This window comes from Pieris brassicae, chromosome 3 (assembly GCF_905147105.1).
Source record: "Pieris brassicae chromosome 3, ilPieBrab1.1, whole genome shotgun sequence".
Lineage (NCBI taxonomy): Eukaryota > Metazoa > Arthropoda > Insecta > Lepidoptera > Pieridae > Pieris > Pieris brassicae.
In genome coordinates this window covers 6,434,905-6,455,951 of record NC_059667.1, presented here as the reverse complement: position 1 = coordinate 6,455,951, position 21,047 = coordinate 6,434,905, and the positions used below count along the sequence as shown (strand labels likewise).

Genomic DNA, 21,047 nt, shown 5'->3' with positions numbered 1-21,047 from the left:
GGGAGGTAGAGACTGCTAGCGTTAAAGAGATTAAGTAAATTGTGACAATGATTAGATTATTCTTGTACTAGTAATTCACTCCAGAGTGGATGTGGCTTCTAGTCCGCATCGTTGTTTCGTTCCGTAACCGCAGCTTGCAGCCCTATGGATAACCAAAATTGCAGAGTGGATCCAGTTGTGGCACTAGTTAAAGCTATCCAACGCGTTGGAGATCGCCACGCGCACGGAGATCGCCACGCGCACGGAGATCGCCACGCGGAAGTTTTCCCTCTACATGGGATTCCCTCCCCGGATGACAAGCCTGTCTTAGGAACAATAACAATTCAGTGGCGCTACAACCTTGTTAGGTCTGCGCCTCAGGTTTTTGTATCTGTTTCATGATCATTTGTGAATGTCACATTTTTTGGGTCTGAGCCAAGTCCAAGGTGTCCTCATGATGTTTTGCTTCATCGTTAGAGCGAATGTAATTGCGCAAATACATAAAAAGTTCAATGGTGCATACCCATGGATCGATCCCACATCCTCAGGGATGAGAGTCGCACGCCACAAAATTATTATAGAGAGGGCTCTCTAGGCACTTCATTATCCGTATTTGTAGAAGCGACGAAAGCCTTATTTGTATTCAATTTCGGGGATAGAACTGTTGGTTCGAAGCCGTCTATGGTATTTTAGGAGCCGTCTCTAACACACATCTCCAGCGCACAAACCTATCGCCGGTCTCATAATCTTAGAAATCAAATTTCCACTTCACATAGGAAAATAGGAAACACAAACTTATCAAGCGCTCATCAGCGGATCTCGTTATAACACACTCTGTACATTGAAGTTTTACTAGTGCATATAAAATCTAAATCCATGTGAACACATCCGGAGTGAAAACACAACTTAGGGCTTAAAATTAATTAATGGCTAAAGCAACGCACTTAACAATACTTCCTCAACATTAAGTTTTCATTCAGGTCAATTAATGCATCCCTTCAGAACAGAGACTGTCTAATGAAATTTTCCCGGCGGAGTAATGAGCGGAGGTGTATAGCGAAAATGTGGCGCAGTTTTTGTGAATTATGTCAATGGTTTTGTCGAGTGCTCGAGTTTAATATAGGAGTACCTAAATGCGACCCCAGCGCTCTTCGCCCTTATAAGGGTCCATAATTTGTCACTCGCTCACGACATGAATCTTTAGTATTTAGGAGAATAGGTAGGATTAATTAATGATTGAAATGGTACTAAAGGGTAAAGTAATTAAATATGTTTTAGTGAGAGATTCGGAGATATCCTTCGAGTAAAATTGACAGGTTTGTTTTTTGTTAACAATATCGATGTTGATAATTTTTTTGTTATGGTATAATTTGTTTATTAACGTTTATTTTTAGTTAGATTTTTGGCTAAATAATGTGATTCTCTTTGGAAACGCTCAGCCGTAGTGCAAATGCTACAGATATAGAAATAAAACACAGATCTATCTCCCATGTGTGCTATAGTGCTAGAGCTAACTAGCTGTGTGCTTTATATAATTTTGAAGATGAATTAACCTGCATTATTATTTCTTATGTAACTGTATTTTTAATTAGAAAGAAACACCATACACCTTATGATAAAACAATACAGGACTATGCCGTGTTTGTAATTATGGTTACCAATAATTATATTTCGTATATGTCGGTTCTCTCCACATTTAAATAAAATAAATAATTCTTAATTAGAAATAAGCATCTTATACCCTCACAATAAAACAATAAAGGACTAAAGATACCGTCTTCTGTTACCATGGTTACCAAATATATAGATCGTAAATCTGGTTACGGTTACCTACTCTCCATAATAAATATAAGGTATCTAATTTTAAATACTATACTTTAAGTAATTAATACGTTAGAACGTAATGGGGTTATTCGAATACAACGAGCTTGCCTACGAAATCGTTTAAGATGGGTTATTACGTAAATCCTTAGTTGTCATAATAGGTGGCAAATGTTAGGGCAACGCGGAGCAAATGAAATTAATTTGATGTAGCACACTTTCATACCGGTTTGATGGTTGTTGCAGGCGCAGTGGCCGCACGAACGTCGACTCAGGCGCAACTCTGTGTATTCCGTGTTTTCGCGTAACATTTTCCTAATAAGAGCTTGTTTAGGAGGAAGTGTTTTCCGCGTGCATACGAGTTTTAAATTTTAAAAGGTTTGTACGCAGATTTAAAGATATTTAAGCTTATATAGTATATATATATATATATATATATATATATATATGTTAGGTAACAAATATGTAATACATAAGATTCTAAAATATTGAACGAAAGATGCATTTTTGGAGAGAGATTTATTATGATAGCTTATGATAAATTAATTAACAAAATACATATATAAATTTCGATATGTTTGTTTAAGACAATATCAATTTTTGATATAAAATCCATATTAAATTGTGTCTGTCCCAATCTTATCACATTTAAAATGCTACTCTTGTTAACGTTTGGCAAATTTAGAAAGCTCTGACGTTTTTCGATGAAGTTTCTTGATATAATTAATTTGAAGAAAAGTTTTGAAGATAAATACATTTCTAGTATAATTAAGTCCAATCTCAAAATTGGGTTTTCTTTTACTTATCACATCATCTTTTTCTTAGTGGTCATGAGATTAAATTGTAAAAGTTATCTTTCGTTTTATAAATATCATACAAATAAGTAGTACGAGTTAAACGTGAGATAATACGATACCACAAACAGATATAAAATAACCGCCAGTTCTTGGGTAACAAACCATAGACTATGACAGTATGACAGTCGTGCAGATAATATGTACTACGACGATGAGCAATTTAAATTTAGTTGTAATTAACAAATGAGAAATTTTATTTTATTTTCCGTTTCACTTTGTAATTGAAAAGCTATGCGCTATACATGTTGCTTTTTAATAACTCCACATCTAAGTTATTTTAGGTAGCCACTTCGTCGTATACAAAAAAAGGTTTCGCGATAAAATTATGAACTTAGCTTGTGTGCAAATTCATATGAATTCTGCTGAAAGATTTATCTGATTTAATAGAAATATAGGTTAGATATTAGAATCACGTAAATGATCAACGAAATCAAAGAGATCGTTAAACTTATTTAAAAATAGCCTACATACACTTAATACATACAATACGCATGATTATAGTCATAACTGAATTAATTAAAACCACGGAACCGAACATTGCCAATTCATTGCGTAAAATCAAACAGGTTAAGTTACCGCTCTATTTTAATTTAAGTAGATAATGCCCCAGATTTTGTTTATTAGGACAACAAGTAAAAACTATTGTATTTGAAAGTCTTAACCCATACAAAATGTGTACGAGCAACGTTATAACGATGTAACGTATACAAATATTAGGCAATCTCGAAGTCTAATTACTTACATAGGTTGTTGTATCAACAACATTAGAACCTTCGGTTCAGGTCACATAAAAATATCCTAAGTAAAATAACTTATTATAATATTTTAATAAAGTACACAGTACAATCTTTCTTTTTATGAAGGTTTTGTTCGTTACACGAGTATGTCGTATCAACTACACCTCATAACCTTCGCTATCAGGTCACATATTATTATTTTAATGAAGTACACACAACATAATTTCTTTGTTTGAAGGTTTTGATTTATTTGCAAGATTCAGTTCGAGTGTGGCGAGCAAAGAACATTTAGCTATTTGACGCATTGATAAAAAATAATTTATCGACAAAATTTATTTATTTCCTACAAAATTATTATAACTTAACATTATATTACGAGAGAACAACACAATAATAATATAACTTATAACAACTAATAACATAACAAGCAGGTCTTGCAGCTATTGTACAAACTGGTAAATATAGGTCTACCAAACAAAATATACCATCGTTACCTAGCCTGACAATTCATAGTTATATCTACCCATCTTCCTTACCTTGCTGGACATAGCAGATACACAGTTGTATATAATACTTTCGTTGAGCTGATTTGGAATATTTGCACATTCATGCTTTATATCCGCCGTCAGTCGAAAGATCTAAGCATTTCGAAGTAGAGATTTAGTTGTCAAAGAGGACTACACTATATTCCATTCACAAAAGTCCTCCTAAACTGCAGTGGGATACGAAATAGCATACAGCATCTATACATACTCGGTTTATTATAGAATACCTTTAGTTTTTTTAATCTTTCATCAAAAATCATGAGAAAAAACTTTAATTATATCCTTACAATTCCAATAGGTATATTTTTAAAAGTCCCACAAGTTACCTGTTTGGCAAGTTATTTAGAATCTCTTCTGCAATGAAATTCGTTTCTTATCTCTCTGCATCTTCTAACGCATTTACCATGGAGATTGTTCAGAGGAGTTCAGAGGAGTAATACCTGCAGCTAAGTTTCATCATCGGACGGCAAAATAGCATTCGTAATACCTCGAAGTCTTTTGTTCCACAACTGAACGTTTCTTAAGGTAGATTCCGTCGCACACCACCACTATGTAGAATCAGCTGCCCACTGAAGTATTTCCGGACCAATTTTACTTAGAATTCTTGTGAGGCGGTATCACTTAACATCACGTAAGCACGGGCAGGAGCAGTTTACTCCCTGTTCTTATAACTTTCATGTATCTGTGCCAACAAAAGTAAAATCTGCCTTCAAAGCGTTGTTGCACCGCCCCGTAATCCATACTGAATTTTCGGCCTGATGTTATTGGTGCCAATTGTATGGGTACATAAATAAATATTGGAAGTTGTCTATATCAGGGGTCACATTGCTTAAAGCGATGAACTTTCACCGTTTGTTAGTTTTGCAGCATGCGTCACGTTTCGTTACATCACACGCATACGAGATTTTTTACTACCCATTTCTAGTAGACTTATAGAATTTGGTAATTTGGCCTTGCCTTCGATGACTTAATGCGACATCACCGCTATACTTTTGAGAAGATCTAGTCTTTACACTTTTGTGAAATAAAACTTAATATTTGTAAAAGTTCTTACAATTGAGAGTATATCGCAAAAAACATATATTTTAGACTTGGTTTCATTATATATATATCCCCTAATGGCATAGAGTTATCAAAGGTTCTTTAGCGCAGTTCCCACTACGACCCTTAAATGAATCAACCTTATGTGACCGGTCGATTCGTAATTCGCCATTTCAACACTTTATTTGTGTCCACGAGGGTTTCCGCTCACGCACACAACCCCTCTTTATGATCTCGATTCATCCGCACAGAAAGTCACTAGAATACATATGAGCAGCACATTATTAGGTTTCCAAAAATATAAGAACTTTTAGTACGGAGTTTTAGTGTGGGGATTTAGTGATTACTAAGTTTCAAAGATGAAGAAAAGAATAGATAAAATAAAGAATACATCATTAAGGAGAACAACTAATATAGCAGATGTCGCAATTAATATAAATTATCTTAAGTAGAAACGGGTGGGGCGCAAGAGGAACAGAAAAGTGGAGTGTGGAAGAAAGTATATGATAGACAAATAGGTGTGCTTAAATCTAGAATGAAATACTTTTATTCCTAATAAGTTCCTGTCTATTAAGGTTAACTTAAGTTTAAAAAAAATAATTAAACTTAGGTCACTGGTCTCGAAATTGATTCTTATCTTGCTTATAAATAATCAATAAATTGAACAGAAATTTGTTTGAAGTAACATTCTGGAATATATTTCGATTTTCAACGCATTCAAAGGTTAAAGGTTTTATAACCGACAATATAAAAGCTTTTAAACTTGAAAATGCAAAACTTTCAGTGAAAATTTACAAGTCCGTCTTACGATAACAAAGCAAAACAATAATAAACAAAGAGTTTTATATTCCTCGCGCTATCGCTTAGAGAATATGATCCTTTATTGAACACAGTGTACATATTTCCCCGGGGATAAATGAAAGACCTCCACTATTTTCCATCGAGCTTAATTTATTTTTAATTCGATTTATTGTTCGCTGGATATTCAAATCACTTTTATAACTCACTGCAGACAGACATGATTTGTGATGAGCATAAAGCCCTTTTTTTAGTGTATGTATGTATTTATAAATAGGTGATCTTACAGCTAGACATACCCATAATATAAAATAAAACACATAAACAACATACAAACCCAACACAGATTACATTGATGAACAAAGTATAAATAAAAATAAAATCAATGGCGCTACAACCTTTTCTGGGGTCTGGGCCTCTCTCTGTATGAGATTCATGATCATGATCCTTTGGTTAATCTAATAGGCAAGCCTTCTGTGCCTGACGTACGCCGTCGACTTTCTGGGTCTTAGGCAAGCCGGTTTCCTCACGCTGTTGAGCGAATGATAAATGGAAAGAAAGTTCATTGGTGCACAGCCGGGGATCGTACCTACGACCTCAGGGATGAGAGCCGAGAGCGCTCGCCTTAAGATGTATTTCACATATAAACAAACAATATTTTCAGTCGTTACGGTCATGGCACCGAGCATTACAGTCAGAATTATGTTAAATCGTAACATCTGTTCCTAATTATGTTTCCACAAAATAATTACATTGTTTAAAATTTTTACCTGTATTTGGGTACACTGTATAATGTGTAATTTCCATCCATTAAAATAACATGAAATTTATAAAAGACTTTCATAAAAACATTACTAAGGAGTTATCATGGCGTCCTTATACCATTAGATTAGAAAGAGAAAATAAAATTATAGCGTTTTCACTTGAGAAGTTCTAAATTCGAAATAAAAAAATAATAGAAAAAACGGTTTCCAAATGTAATTCCACAGAAAAATATGAAAACGTATACCTTGATATTTTATATATAGAATTCGGACGAATGAATTGAAGACGGTGATTCTTCAAAAAGCTACCCTTAATATGCCTCGTTCTTTGTGAACGCATACATAACTAGAGGTTTCGTTACATTCAGAACATTTTACCGAATATCAGACAAGCAACAAAAGACATCTCATATCTTATTAAAGAGACCTTTCGTTCTCCTGTTCAAAAGGAAATATAAATATTTTCATCCGGCTAAAGTTGTAAAGTACACACAAGCGAGTACATACGAGCAAATGCGATCCTCTTGAGTTTGGAGCTATTCAAAGAGGTTCATTAATTATAAAGTGCTTCATTGTAGTAAATCTTGTGTATAGACAAGAATGAGCTAGAATAATATTACATGCCCGTAGGAATGATTTTGTAAAAAATCAGCAAGCATTATGCCTTTGAACGTGAATTTCTTTTGGATTCTTATGTGTGCAAAATAATTACAAATAACATTTTCATAAAAATCTAACAATTTATAAAATCTAAGGCCCATATGAATTTGTATGAGATTCACTTGCTTTCTGCTTTTTGGATCTGCATTTTCACCGTACGAGCGAGTGTTAAATGCGTACATATGACCTCAGATAAAAAATTGGCACGCCGAAGCTACTAGGCCAACATCCTATATTGACATAGGCTGTATTTATTTCCAAAAATAAATAAAATATGTCCATCCGCGCGCGGTATTACTATATACAACGTAATTTAAAATTATCAACACTTGGCCTAAAATAGCGTTGAATTCTACAGATTTGGGTGTTTCCAAATCGATTGGGTTCGATTAAAATACATTCACTTATTGTCGAAAGACTGGCGGTAATTTTGCAACATGAATTAACTGATACCGCGTTATCGTAATCACGTAACAAATATTTATTCTTTCTGCTTTAATAAACTTACGACGAATGAAACATTATTTGATTGTACAGTACTCTTTTCTACTAAATAAATAAAATAACTTTCTTTTATTTGCCCTAACTCCGAAAAAGTTTATTTTACTTCGATAGGATTTATTTGGTTTAGTTCGATAGGTTCAACAAATATCAGCAAATCTATACAATAGATGAAAGCAAATATTTTAATTCTTAGTCAGTAAAATCAAACTTATTTTAAATGATCTTAAAGAGTAGCACTTAGCACAAAATTCAGTAACTGTTTTATTTCTCTGTTACACATTTTTTGACCTTTCCTAATCATTAATTGTAAAGTTTTTGAACATAATTTGTAAATATATTTAACTATAAAATCTCGACAATTGTCGTTGTATAAAGAAATTAAGCACGTTTTCAAAGTTAAGCTATTGAACAAATAATAATTTATTGCCTCAAAGGAACGAGTTGTTGAACTCAGAAATTGATATGTGGCTATTGAAAACGAACAGAATTTCAAAATAAGGCAAATTTTACTTGCTCATTAGTACCTTTGTTTGAAACATGATAAATTGTCTCCATGATTAACGTTCTATAAGTTTTAGTATGGTACAATATTTTGTTCAGGATAGGATATACAAGCCAACCGTGGGTGGTAGAATTGGTCGATATCCAGAAGGTACTAGAAAAGAGAAACATTTAAAGTACCTAAAACCGACGACCATGCATTCGTGGTCACCTCCTACCATATCGGGAAAAAGGCGTCATAATATAAATAAATAATACTTTCTACAAAAAATATTATGGTATCATTTCTGTGCTTACGTCGTTGATTTTGAAACTACTGGGTACGATGTTGGAATCAAGACTTACGTTATAGCGTGAATTGTAACTCTCTTTAGTGGCTTTCTGCATTGAAGAAAGTATTTGTGATGCATATCTCCTGTCGTCGGCAAGCCTTACCGCCTTAATGTGTGTAATAACCTTGATAACCTTACCTTGGTCGACGAGTGGGGATCGGCCTCGGGGCCTCGTGCCTTCCACTATACCGGTCACCACACCACAAGCTTTTCCAAGTTATCGGTGCCTCTGCGTCCAAAGTAGCTTTGCGACTGAATTTGCGCAGAAAGATTAATATTTTGCCAATCGAACCGTGACATATACGTTACAATATTGCAACAATTTCATGTTGAATTTAATTATTTAAGTAATCCATTTGAAATGTAGATTGTCAAATTTAGCCAAGCTTTGCGCGAATGCACCCAAATATTTACGCAACATTCAACATGCGATGTGGAATTACACAGTGACAACTAACCACAACGTTGGATTTAGCAAAACAACGTACAATTGTAATGAGAAAATCGTATTTTCATTATAATAATGTCGCATTTGATGAATTGATTGCATAATATTTTTAGGTCACATGATAGATTTAAATACGATTTGATATATCTCTCCGTTTTATATAATAATAAATAAAATAAGCCTTTATTACTGTACTTAATCTAGGGCATTATTTTTACTATGACTACCACTGATCAGCTTGTCTCTTGACAAAGACCTCCTCCAAGCGTCGCTAAGTTGATGTGTATTTCGTACAATCCTACCTCGGCTATCTGTCTTATATTATAACTAAGGTCTTGTTATTAATTGTGGATTAAGAATATTGAGAGAACCATGTTTGTTACCATAATGATTTGTAGTGTAAGGGTAACAGTAAGAAAGTTTCTTAGCACTCGCGATTAGCTCAACTCAGCTCAGAAGCTAAGCTGAGCTAAGCCGAAACCTCTCTTTTTGAATTATACCATAACTTGAGTAAAAGTCAAAATACATTTACTAATCCAGGTAAATTGTTATGATCATCAAAAATCTAAATTGGGTCGCTAAATTTCAAAATACTTTAAAACCGACCTAAAAAAACAAGAACGAGATTTCTTCGAGAGTTTGTGATTTTTATTACGAATCACCAATAACTCAAATAGAACTAAAAGTATGGTTAACGCTTTAATATTTGATGCTACTGTTTGATTACTGTATTTGATGTTACTCTTGATGCATAAATAACATTTATGACGAATGACATGACAGCTTTTAACCTCAATACGCAAACTGTTATGGAAGGATCGACTGAAAAATAAGTATCAAAATACAAAAATGTACAGTCCTTCACCTACTATGACATACCACGTTCGGTACTAAAGTAGATATTTCATACACATTTTATACACAACTAAAATCTGGGTTGCCGTAATCATCCATACGGTAATCCATTTCGTGTTACAAGACAAGCTATATTTTTAATAAAGCTAGAACAATGTAAACGTCAATTAGAAGAAGGCTTGTCTTTCGCACCGCGTCACATCAAACACGGCTCTGAAATCGGAATATTAATCCACCTCATCCTGTATTCGCGACACAACCGAGGCAAAGCCTTTCCCACTGATTCTTAATTGGTCTCCGAAACTTCCATTGTGATGCAAAGCGAAAACAACACCAAACAATAGAATCTCATTTTAATCTTTTCGTGGATTAACATCTTATTTTTTTTCGATTCCAGCAAATTTTTGCTCCCCATTATTCATAAACCGATTGGTTTATCTTTAGGACATTCAACAAACTGTGACAGGACATGGTCTAAAGTAATTATTAAGTAAAATACATGAAGATTAAAACTGTTTAATTAATGTGAACTTTATATTATTAGAGCAACGTATATAATGTATTGAAACAAATACAACTATTTATTCACAAATTTAAATCCACAACTATTAAAGGGAGCACGTTACACAAGTAATAAGCAAGCTAGTCAAGCCAAATTTAAACAGATTTTGTATTATTGTTATACTATATGTATAACATACTATATAATAACAGCACCTATTTTTTCATTTATACATATAATGTACTCCTTTATATAATGTAATTTTATACCCACAAATAAGTTTCCTAACTGTTCCATGTAATTAAAATTAAACAACAATTTGTCGTACACCCGAGGCTGGGTTTCCTTAATGTCTCGAAATAAAATAAATTTCGCAGCCTTTATGCCCGTAGACGTGACTCTTCCATTGTCTGTGGACAATTATAATTTAAATGAATTATGAGCATACCAATTTGCTTTTGTTCTACTTTTAATTAAGGGTATACAGCGAAAATTATCCAACTCCATTAGCGAAACAATCGCTTAATTTTTGAATTTTGAATATTAAGAACTGGAGAGCTTAAAAGAGTCGCTCGCAGTATCATAATGGCGAAGGAATGTTAAATTATCAGTAATTGTACTGATTCATTACCCGTTGGTTACGTTTATACAATAGGATGATTTTGGGTACATTCATCAATCATCATCAATCTAATGGAACAAACAATACACAACAAATTCCATTGAATACAGTTTACCTTGTTTTAAGTATCATATGGGATGGACATGGTTTTAAATTGAATATTTATAAATCAGTAAAACAGTTGATTCAAACCACGATGAGTCTTTCGACTTCCATAGCCATGCAAGACTAAAACATCATACATAATAAAAGGTTTTCTGGTCAAATTGTCTTATGTGACCAGAAAAACAAGCAAGCTCCGGTGGGTAGAGGTTCATCACCAGTCGAGTATCGGGTAACGAAGCGCAGTTTTAATATTGACCCTATTACAGTAATAGAAACCCTTAAACTTGTTTTGTTGTTGTGTTGTTAGCGTTAAGTATTTTTAAGTATATTATCCCTCCTCCTCTCCTCCTTGTTATATTGGACGTCAAATATTTGTTAAATTTATATCATTTGCTGTGTATAATTTACAACGATAAAAAAGGACTTGTATTCTATCAATTTTAAAATTAAGAACTCTCATCTACGTGACAAACTTCAAAGATGCAAGGAACGAAGAAGATATCAAATAGCCACTTCTCCCATGTATCTTTAGCCTTTTGTGTGTGTATGTTATCATTTTGTTTAGCTTATAAGCCTCACAATACATAAAAAGCCACTATGCATAAAATAGATTAAGAAAAAAAAACAAAGCTTTTAACCGCTCCTCTGGATGTGTGAACCTCGTACCGAACTTCATACCATAAGGCTACTAATGGAACTTAAAAAAAAAGTTTGCCTAGTAATGTACATACATGCTAACAATGAAAGATGTGTACATATTTCTAGACATATACATAAATTTGCAGATTCATAGGTTTGAGATTTTATAGCACTCGTAAAAGCTCATAAAATGCAAATAACCGAATTATATTAAAGGTTTTATTACCAGTGTTACTTTGTAATCAATTAGTTGAGTGTATTATTAACAGTGTAACACCAACCAAACGCCAAAAGAAGCATAAATTAATGTTGTCCGGGCCCAGGCGGCGATTGACACAGGAGGTATCATTTAGAACAATTGCGCAGGAACGTAGTATATCTCTGATCGGTCCGACACAACCGTATGAATTTTAAAACCAAAACCTATTAATACTGTACTACTTACTAAACATGTATTTACAAGTTATAAGTTTTCGTCAATTCTTAATTATGTTCATTCGACAGGACCTTTTTGTCGTAATGCTATTATATACAAACAATTTGCAACTATATTAAATGTAAATGTAAAAATACATAGATAAAAAGTTAAAAACATTTTGAAATACGCCTTCAAGCTTTCTACAAAAGTAATTTTACTGCGTATTTCAATTTCGCGAAATTCAATAAACAGAAGAGAAAATAAGAAAAATGCTTTATACGAGAAATAGTTCATTATTAGATTTATATGTGTGACAAGTGTCATTTAGAATAAAATTAATATGAAAATAAGTTAAGTTTCTGTTTCCTTCTGTGTCTAATAAACGTCGTCGATATTGAGGTCTTATACGTGCTAATTTCTCTACATAGGTTTCCTTCACTGTATAAGTAAAAAATAATTGCGCAAATAGATAGTAAAAAACATTACCGCTCGAACGCACGTCCTCAGGGTTCTGAGTCTCTGCCTGTATATGTTAGTGCCTAGCCACGTGTCAAATGTATCTCCGTTACTAAAACTCTCATTTCTTTACTTTATTTTTGTTTATTATCTTCGAAGTAAAAACTCATTTTCACTACCTTTCTCGAATTCATATATTTTACAAATCCATCACAGTGTTTATTAAAATAGCAAAATGCGTTGTTATGTAACACTATGTTAATTTAACGAAATTGTCTACTTTCTAAAATTGAGTCACACAGGTATTTTTAATGTGTGTCCTGTTTCCTAGTTAGTTATTTATAACATACGCATAGCTACCACGCAATATTTCATTTAATAAAATAACTAATTATCAGAAAAAAGTTTCAAAAAAAGAATGTGAACATTTTTCAAGTGAAACTTCTTTATCGGTTAAAAAAATTATCGTCACATTTTTCGGTTACGCGCCATTTTTTTTGTTATCCCTACCATGGTTAATTCGAAGAGATTCGAAGGCATTAATAACAAAATTATATAATAACGGTAACAATGATAGTAATAATTCTATTACAATTAATGAAATTCTGTAATAATCTTATAAGGTAAAATGAAATAATTTTATTATTTCTCATGTCAATCATGTCTATGATAATAAAAGCCTTTGTTAAACTTTATCTTATTTAACCAATTTCTGTAAAGTAGCATATAATAGATAATTTTTCGAAAAATAAGGTCATAAAGAAGTTTCACTTCTTACGTGTGTACACTAATACACGCACACATTTTTTTATTTAAATAATACACATCTATTGGGAAAATGAAACCGATCGCCAGCTTTGAAATTAATTTGCATAACAAAATATTTTGTTACCAACTTAATAAATTGCGGTTTCTAAATCTTGTTATTTCTTGAACGGACTTGTTTATCCGTTAATATTTCAAAGGTTTCGAAGAAAAGTTATCCGTGCTTTTGAATTTTCATAAACACTTGTGTGCTGAAATATCATATGATTACGATTTGTTTATTTCGTTATCGTTAAGCAAGACCCTTGACCGTTGAAGAAAATTCAAATTCAATTTGATAATGTACCTGAGTGATGTTCGTCCGGCACTTCTGTTAGGACTTGTAACCATTAGACATTATTTTCTTCAATAAATAAAAAAAACTTTATAATCTTTGCTAGCTTAGGGTTTCAAACATAAAATAGCAGAAAAATAAGATTAAATAAATGAATACATAGCGTAAATGGGCGGTCTTAAAGCAGTTTCTTTCATACATCCAAACATTAATATTATAAACATTTTAAAAAATTCAACACCAAACATAAATCTATACTAAACTCAATATTCTGAAGGGTACTCAAACATGCATGCTAGAACGTGCTGTAAGCAATTTTGCAGCACATTATATTCTATTTCGTTAACATTTAGTTTTAACAATAACATGCTATCGTTACCAATTATGTATCTATTTTAATATTCGTCTTACGATTTGAAACATACCTTCAGTTTTTTGTGCTATAATACTATTTATTGCTCTAGTTTTAAAACATGTTCACGTATGTCTATCTGGTGACCGAGGGAACTTTAATAACGAGCATACGAACACGCGTGTATGACATTTAAAAACGACAATCACAACCGATCCTGTAAATATACTATTATGTAAAAGTTTATCTATCGAATGATTTGTCGGTTTATCACGGCTACATTGTTCTTATATAGTTGTAGAGTTAATACGAACAAATACGCCCTGGTTCAGAATTCCGCTTTATCTCTTTGATATTTTTCTCTCCTAATTGGAAAAGCTTTCGTGGATTTATGAAATCCCTTCCGATCCGACGAAGTTATTACTTTACTGAAGCATTAATTAATACGAAGATTGTTTTTGTCGTACTTAAATATATATTTTTAATGAAAGATGCAGAAATATGTAACCTGCGTTCCAAATCGAAGATTACGGCAAACAATAAGGCCTGGGAGAGATCGCTCCAAAACGAGGCCGCCCGTTGTCTTCTGTATTTTTTAATTTTTATAATTTGCGTTGATATACTAAGAAGTGTTAAATAAATAAATACATATTACTCCATTTTAGCATTCACAAACGTTTAAAGTAAATTTAAACTTTAAATAATAAAGGTTCGTGCTAAATCGGTATCAATCAAAGAAGGATGACAATTGTCGATTTGACTTTGACACACGAACCGGAGATGGTAGGTGGTGTCCCGGTGTAATGGCGCAAGGGAGTTAAATTTTAACCACTGTCGCGTGCGCACTAAATATATACCTCATACCGTATAGCATTTACTTTTTTTTGAAAAATCATTGAAGGATCCAGTGTTGGTACGTGCTAGTTTTAGTCTTATTGATTATTGGATTCCTTTTTTTATAATACAGCCGAACCAGCGCATATTATTTCACCGAGGGAAGGATATAGCTTCCGGATACCCAGGCCCACACATCTTTTTTGGTCCTTCGACCATATATGTATAATATCTCTTAATTAGGCATATTTATTTTTCGTATCTTCTTTAACGTATTTTAGGTTCGTTAAGTTAAATTGCCGATGCGTATTTTCTTACCTGTATAATGACAAATTTAATATAGATTTTTTTAAATATTATATGTATTCATAAATCTATTATCCGTATTTCGTATCCCCGTATTTGGTATTTACGTATTTAATAATAGATTTTGCTTGATTTGGTGAGAATGATCATGCGTAATTAATATCTACATACATCACTTTTTTCTAAAAATTGTTTCACAGTTAACGTTAGTAATATATCTGTTTATGGTTGAATTTAATCGAATTTTTGATATTTCATTTTATTTTAATATTTAAAAAAGTTAATTTTGGAATATCTAATAATTATTTGTAGATAACATGGATAAAAGAACAAGAAGGGAGCATCTTGGATATAGCTTCCGGATACCCAGCCCCACACAGTATTTTAAATTTTATTTTGTCATTGTACGGGATCGCAAATTAAATAAAGTAATTAGAAATTAAATGCAAAAAATATATATAATAAGCAATTTACAAGCGCATTAACTCGATATTTCAGGAAATATTTATTTTAAGCCAAACCCCAGTCACCGTTTCTTGAACGTTGATTTAGCACAATGCTGCGTGTGTAAGTTTTTGGACCTTTTTAGCCAGTTTAAGATTTTAACATTGCATTTTGTTGGCAAATATTCTAGATATAATTCAGGTAGTTAACTTGTCAAGAAGTAGGTAAACGGCATACTTGATTTCTCTTTGAAATCGGGTCAATCACTTTTAGGTATTCATGTTATGTCAGTATTATGTTAATAAGTAAACTGGCATTACGTAAAGCGCAATAAAAATATAACACTATATTTAACTGTACCGCGTTTAATTGAACTTGAGTGATAGTTGATACTATTTGAATGTTATCTTAGTCTATTGTTATCATAATCGCGTAAAAAAGTAAGCGTACATTCAACAAAATTATATTTACTTAAATCAATAAAGGTCAAGGGAATCGAATAAATTAATTAGACGTGAATCTGCCGAACGACTGAGTTTTATTACATATATTTTTTTACAAAAAGCCCTAAATCAGGAGTGTATTGATTATTTATAACATGACAAAACAAAGGAACGTTTTATTTTCTCTTTTGTTATTTAAATCTATTTACCTCAATCAATATTACAAAGGCCTTTAAAAATCCTTTATTGTTACATTACTAAGCATAAATTCTCCTACATAACAAGTAAAATACAATACAGCACAAAAAACATTGAATGCCCTAAAAATTACGAATAGAACGCTATATTAAATGAATATCCTATATAATCTATAGGATTACATTCATTCAAAGAAAAAAGCACATACTATATAAACGTAGAACATTTCAAAGTCATAGTTATTTTTGTGTTGCTCTGTGCATTCTGAATTCGAAACACAGAAGTCGAAATTTAACTTCAATATTATTGAACATGATTTTACTTTTTTTATCGTAAATCCTTCACAAGTTGATATGATGAATATGTAGTAAAGCCGGCGGGTAACAAATATGAACGAAGCGCTCAGAAAATTCAGTTAAAAGCCGTATGTTCAAGGAGAGAATCACTTGGATAATGGACGTAAAAAGGAAGTTTAGAAGAACATGAAAATCGTTTTAGTTCATGCCTTAGATTTCCTGACTAGATTCATATTTTATTTTATTGTAGTTTAGGCCAATCATAAAGTTGGTTTAAATAAAAAAATAGATTATTTCCCGTCGCTACAGAAATACGACTTTATTATTATTTTCCTAATTTGCTAAAGCTCTGTTTTCAACTAAACTAATAATTAATGTCCCGTTAGACAATTAATTAATTTATTGTTTTATTTATTTACCTTAAGGGCTTTGGCTTTACTGCTTTTCATTTTAGTATTTTCAAAGACACGCTCACACACACGTTCTTTCTTTCTAAAGGTAATCTATGACATTATCTCCCGCATAAAGCCTTATGTGTATAATTATTTTTTTGTTAAAATTTTAATTGTGTTTTCGCTTTCCGGCAAATCTTGTCACAACGGATGATTAAAATTAGGACATAAATAACCTAATTATTAAAAATAGGAATATACAACCAGCTCTTTATTAATATTAGTAGTCTCTTAAGTATATATATATATATAAGTATTTAATAAATTAACCAGACTTTTTATGTATCTCATGTCCAAATTTGTACCATTTTTTTTCATATCTGAATAGTTAATTAATTCGTTCTCTTGTTACAGACTAGCAGTATGCGTGACAAGTTCTGAGATCCGTCTGTATATCGATTAAACAGACAAATTGGATGTGCTTAAATATGTGTGAATTCAAGAAGCTTGTGACAATTTTAGTGTTAGTGAGTGCAGTGGGTGCTAGTAATGACACTGTGCGAAATGGCTCGCGAATGGCGTGGATGAAAGATTTATTGGACCATCATGACTGGTTAGAATTGCTTAGTGCTAACCGAACAGTGTCCCCTGAGTGCGAAGCCGATTTGAAAACGTATATCAACGCTCTCAATGCTGGAGAGCTATGGGCTTCGAAGAGTGAGTACATTTGTATTTCCCGATTCTGTTGTCTTTGTTACGTAGTATACTAATTCGTGATTGTTTAATTGTCTAGAAATAATATTTAAAGAGCAATATAGACAATATTACTAAAGTATAGTTCATGTCTTTTGAGGAAAAGCCTCGACTACTCAAGTTAAATCTTATAATATTAAAAAAATCGTGGTAATTACGTTGCTCCCGTACTAGCGATACTAAAACGTACGTAATAAATGTTTTAATATAAATTTCAGTATCAAATGTGTTGTAAAACATAACATGGTAAACAGTTTCGTAGTGAGTACATTTAATTAAACAGACCATAAGATTATTAAAAAAAGTCTTATGCAGTCGATAAAGGGGATGAGGGATTTTTTATTTCAGTAATATTTACATATAACATCTAACGTCTTTTTAATACATTTAAATGTTGACAAAAGATAAGAAATACATCCATACTATTAGGTAAATCAATTAATGTTTGACAATTCACGGAATTTCGGGAATCGGTAGTCGAGCTAGAACCTCAGAACATTGGTATTGATGGCACTTTGGAACCTAAACTGATGTCAAAACCTAGATCTATCAAGAGTTACTTGAAATACTGAAATATTAGAATTAACTGCCATTCTGATATTTCTAAATAATTTGTTAGGAATTTAATTCGTAAAACGGCCCAAAAGACTTTTCATCGTTTAAGGTCATTAATTTCATATACAATCATGTTAATTCTTTATAGACTAATAAAAAAATAATAAATAAATCCAAATAAAGATGTGTCTTTGACATTTTTCTACTGTCGAAATTCTCTACTACTCTTGGAGTGGATTAACTGTTATATTTGTGATAAGTTTTTATACTCTTTATGAGTAAGTGCGTACGTATTGTATAGTGCCCTGGCACATGGTTACAGGAGTCATTAACAATAAGAAATACTTTAAGTATATTAAAATAAAACTCTAACCTATAAAACAGACAAGCAGTTCCTTAAAAGGAGCTTAAAAGCAATCACGGTTTACGAAAGCAATTAGTTAAGATTGATTGCATTCTAAACAGAAATGTAAGTTGTTCCAATTTGTTTTAAACTTTAGTAATTAGTTGGAATTGAATTGTAAGTAAAATTTTATTTAGTTTATTATCCGTCAATACTTATGAAGTGATTATGTGGAACATGGTGTAATGGTAGCAGCTCCTTACAAACGTTGTGTAAAAAATACCTGGTGATTAAAAAGAGTGGCGGAGAGTTTATTGCCAGTTTCTCTCATCCGTTCTACGCTGTTGATTTGAGAATTGGCAGTGAATGTAAAATTAGAAGCAATTCGTAAATATTTTTGTTTTTGACGTTCATTAGTGTACATTGTGTTACCTATATGAATAAATAATTTTTGACTTTGACTTTGATTAAATAGAAAAATTTAGACTACACCAAACGCTTTTTAGATTTACACTTGTTTAGGATTAGAAGGTCGTATACGTCCAAAATAAATAAACATTCATCTAATTCACATAATGAGATACGTTTATAGGCAGATAGATAAACTATATAAAATTCTAAAATTCCTCGAAAATGTCTTTCGCCTTGTTTTATCACATTCGTTTAGTGGCTAAGCCGCTGTATTTCAGCAGAGACGCTTTCTCCTTCATAATAATTTTTAGCCCGGATATTTACAAAGAAATATCAATATTTTCTAAAATTGTTTCAGTAAGTAAGCACATTGAAATTAAATAATTCAGTTATATTTAACGTTTATTACTTTACTTTGTATTTAAATTCAAATTAAATAAACGAAGAAACTTTGGAAAAGATGAACTCTAAAAATGTGTTTCTCGTATATAAATGTTGACTTGCTTTCAATAGTTTTCTTCCCCAGAATCATGAAAGCTGGAAAATAAACACATTCGTCGAAGCACATTTATCATTCCATAAAAGCCTTTTAAAGAGTTTCTTACACAGATTTTCCACATTATTCATGCCACTTTCTTATCATTATTCTTACAAAAGTACCAACAATTGCGAACTAGCAAAAAAGTTTTTTGCTCAGAAAACACAAACTTAACCCATGAATATAGTTATAGAGTTGATTGACTTAAATACACAGAGTATTGAAACTCATTATTTCTAGTAATAAAAAAAGTGTTTTATCATAAACATAAAGAGCACGAATATGTCAAATTTATATTTTATTCATAATTATTAGGTTTATAATTTAAGCCTCATTCTGCGTTATCCGTATCTTATATGATATATTCACACGAAGTTCACTTTGAGTATAAACAAGACAACTTAAGTAACATTGTTCACGGCTTAGTAAAGTACGAAGTACATAGAAAGCTAATGGCCGCAAAGTTATTTGATGAATGGTGTGTCAAGTGATTTATCTTAGTTATACAGTGTTTTCATTACGATAGGCTTTTTAATAACGGGCTGTTGCATTGCAGATATTTTATCGCTTTGTAGTTTGTGCTTTAAATAAATGGCGATTTTTTTGTATCAGCTTGCATCTCTCATTCTTGAAGTCATTGGTTCGAAACTTACTGCACACGAATGGACTACTGTCTGTGTAGCCGGTGCTGAACAGGCTGGTCACCTACTTGCCTATTAGAAACAGAAACGTAACTATTTACCGAAATCTGAAACCCAGAACTAAAAGATTGTAGCGCCATTGTTTTTTCAACATATGTGTATCACTTACCAACAATTAGGAACATTGTTACTACTAACCTACTATTATTTAAGGTTTTTGTTTGTGGTTCAATGTAAAAGTTCTTACTTTCTTCTTTTAAAATTAAAGAAATTAAAGTTCTCTTCTTATTGTTTTAAGCCACTTTACCACTCATGATATCACAAACACTTTTAATATGGCCCTGAAGTTAATTCTTGCAAAACACATAAACTCAATCTTTGCCATTCAAAAGCAAGAATCATAAACTTTCTTGGCCTTAGAAATCTGTATTTGTTTCCTTAATAATGTTTCTCTATAGGGAAGTAGATGATTATTCTTCTGCGCTTGACATACGCAATAAATTTTCTTAGATGTGCTGGTTTTCATATGATGTTTTCCTTCACTGTATGTGGTCGAGAGTCACGCGTTTAGCCACCAGGAGAACTCTAATCATACCTAGTCTAGTTAAGTTCTGATACGAATGAAAATGCATTTTTTTAAATTAAGTAATGTAATAATAAAATTTATACCTACATATTTATTAAAGTCTCAGCAAATGATACAAAAATAATCTATTCGAATTGTCCACCTTTGGCTTCTATACAAGCCTTTAATCTGTTTGGCCACGAATCTTTGCATTTACGCAATGTTTCCAAGGGAAATTTCGCCACTGCTTGCTCCAAAGATTTTTTAAGAGACTCCTCAATCTCGTCATGTTG

General features: G+C 32.2%; 1 protein-coding gene across 1 annotated transcript in view; it reads left to right on the top strand.

The window, feature by feature from the left end:
* The first annotated feature begins 2,058 nt into the window (after nucleotides 1–2,058).
* The window catches only part of LOC123707367 (nose resistant to fluoxetine protein 6-like), a 63,782-nt gene continuing 44,793 nt past the window's right edge, over nucleotides 2,059–21,047 (top strand). Inside the window, exons 1-2 of the mRNA XM_045657368.1 lie at nucleotides 2,059–2,178; nucleotides 17,363–17,665. Of these exons, the coding sequence (XP_045513324.1) occupies nucleotides 17,425–17,665 (241 nt within the window). The 5' untranslated portion in view covers nucleotides 2,059–2,178; nucleotides 17,363–17,424. The remainder of the gene's footprint in view (nucleotides 2,179–17,362; nucleotides 17,666–21,047) is intronic.